A 1,421-nucleotide genomic window follows, 5' to 3' on the forward strand; every position below is an offset into this window, starting at 1 on the left:
CCCAAGTGCTTACTTTTGATAGATCTGAAGAAAGCAGTATTTCTTTATTTAATTTATTTTGCTTTTTAGAGACAGGATTTCTCTGTGTAGTCCTGCTTTTCCTGAACTCACTCTGTAGACTAGGCTGGCCTCGAACTCAGATCTGCCTGCCTCCGCCCACCCCACCCTCCCCTCCAAGTGCTGGGATTAAAGGCCTGCGCCACCACTGCTGGCAAAAGGAGTTATTCTTATCTGGGCCTCTGAGCACCACTTTCCCCTGTGCTTGACAAACAGACAGAAGAGCACTGTGTCTGCTGCTGTTGTGATAATTACTGTCATGACCGCACGGCTCCCTTAGTCCCTCTGCTTCTCACCCCCGATGCTCACAGGTACATAAACAGGTTCCGCCAAGCTCAGCCTACAAGCCGAGAGGAACGCCAGCCTGCAGGCCTGACCCCAGCTGACTTTTGGTGGCTACAGCCCAAGTCGTCAGACATCAGCAGTCACCTTGCAGCAGGTACCTAAAACCTCTCCTGTTCGGTGCTCAGCAGCAACCACTCTTCCCTGTGATCAGCTAAGGTTCCCCTGTAGGAGCCAGTGAACCCAAAGGAAGATCCCCAACGACAGGTCCATCTCCTGCTGGGATGTGCAGCTCATCTCTGGCTTCAGCTCCTCTTCAAAAAGTAAAGCAGGTGAGATTGCTACGTTCTCCCTCTCTTGTGTGCCTGAGTTGACAGCACCAGCCCTGGGACAGAATTAGAGACATTGACCACCTTAAGGAATCCTAGACAGAAAGGGTTTATGGGCATGGAGAGTGGCTCATTTGGGAACATGCTCAGCCAGTAGACAGAAAGTCCAGTGCCACATAAATCAAGCCTGGTGGTACAGAGCGGGAGTCTCTGCACCTAGGGTCAGAGGCTTAAGTTACCCTCAGCTGTCTATGGAGTCAGAGGCCGCCCAGGGCTATATGATATCCAGCTTAAATAAGTAAACAAATATAGTCTTTAGCAGAAGAATTTGTAGTTGAATGAGATTTTGAACGCTAAAAGTAGATGTGCGTGCGCATGCGTATTTGTTATGTTTATGCTGCTGGCACCAACACTTGACCGAAGCCAGGGAGAAAAGGTGTATTTGGTCAGTTTTAGGGGATTCCAGTCCAGTATGGCAGGGGTGTGTGATGGAATTGAATTTAGAGCCTTTGGAAGAGCAGTCAGTTATCTTAATGGCTGAGCCATCTCTCTAGCCCTACATGTCGGTCTTTTTTTTTCTCACACACCTTCAAGTTAATCACTGAACTGTTTGATAGAATCTTTTGATTAGGCAGGTCCGGTCAGGGAGATAGGTTCAATCTTTCAATCTTTCCTTTTTAAATTTTAAATGTAGTATGTGTCTGTGTATGAGTCTCTCTCTCTCTCTCTCTCTCTCTCTCTCTCTCTCTCTCT

General features: G+C 47.9%; 2 protein-coding genes across 2 annotated transcripts in view; one reads left to right on the plus strand and one right to left on the minus strand.

The window, feature by feature from the left end:
- Window positions 1-1,421, minus strand: part of LOC113457658 (zinc finger protein 420-like) — a 1,205,902-nt gene that overhangs the window by 827,264 nt on the left and 377,217 nt on the right. The window lies entirely within an intron of this gene.
- The window catches only part of Proser3 (proline and serine rich 3), an 11,011-nt gene that overhangs the window by 5,070 nt on the left and 4,520 nt on the right, over window positions 1-1,421 (plus strand). The window contains exons 4-5 of the mRNA XM_005361241.2: window positions 369-496; window positions 571-671. Coding sequence (XP_005361298.1) covers window positions 369-496; window positions 571-671 — 229 coding nt within the window. The remainder of the gene's footprint in view (window positions 1-368; window positions 497-570; window positions 672-1,421) is intronic.

The sequence above is a fragment of the Microtus ochrogaster genome, linkage group LG4 (assembly GCF_000317375.1).
Source record: "Microtus ochrogaster isolate Prairie Vole_2 linkage group LG4, MicOch1.0, whole genome shotgun sequence".
NCBI lineage: Eukaryota > Metazoa > Chordata > Mammalia > Rodentia > Cricetidae > Microtus > Microtus ochrogaster.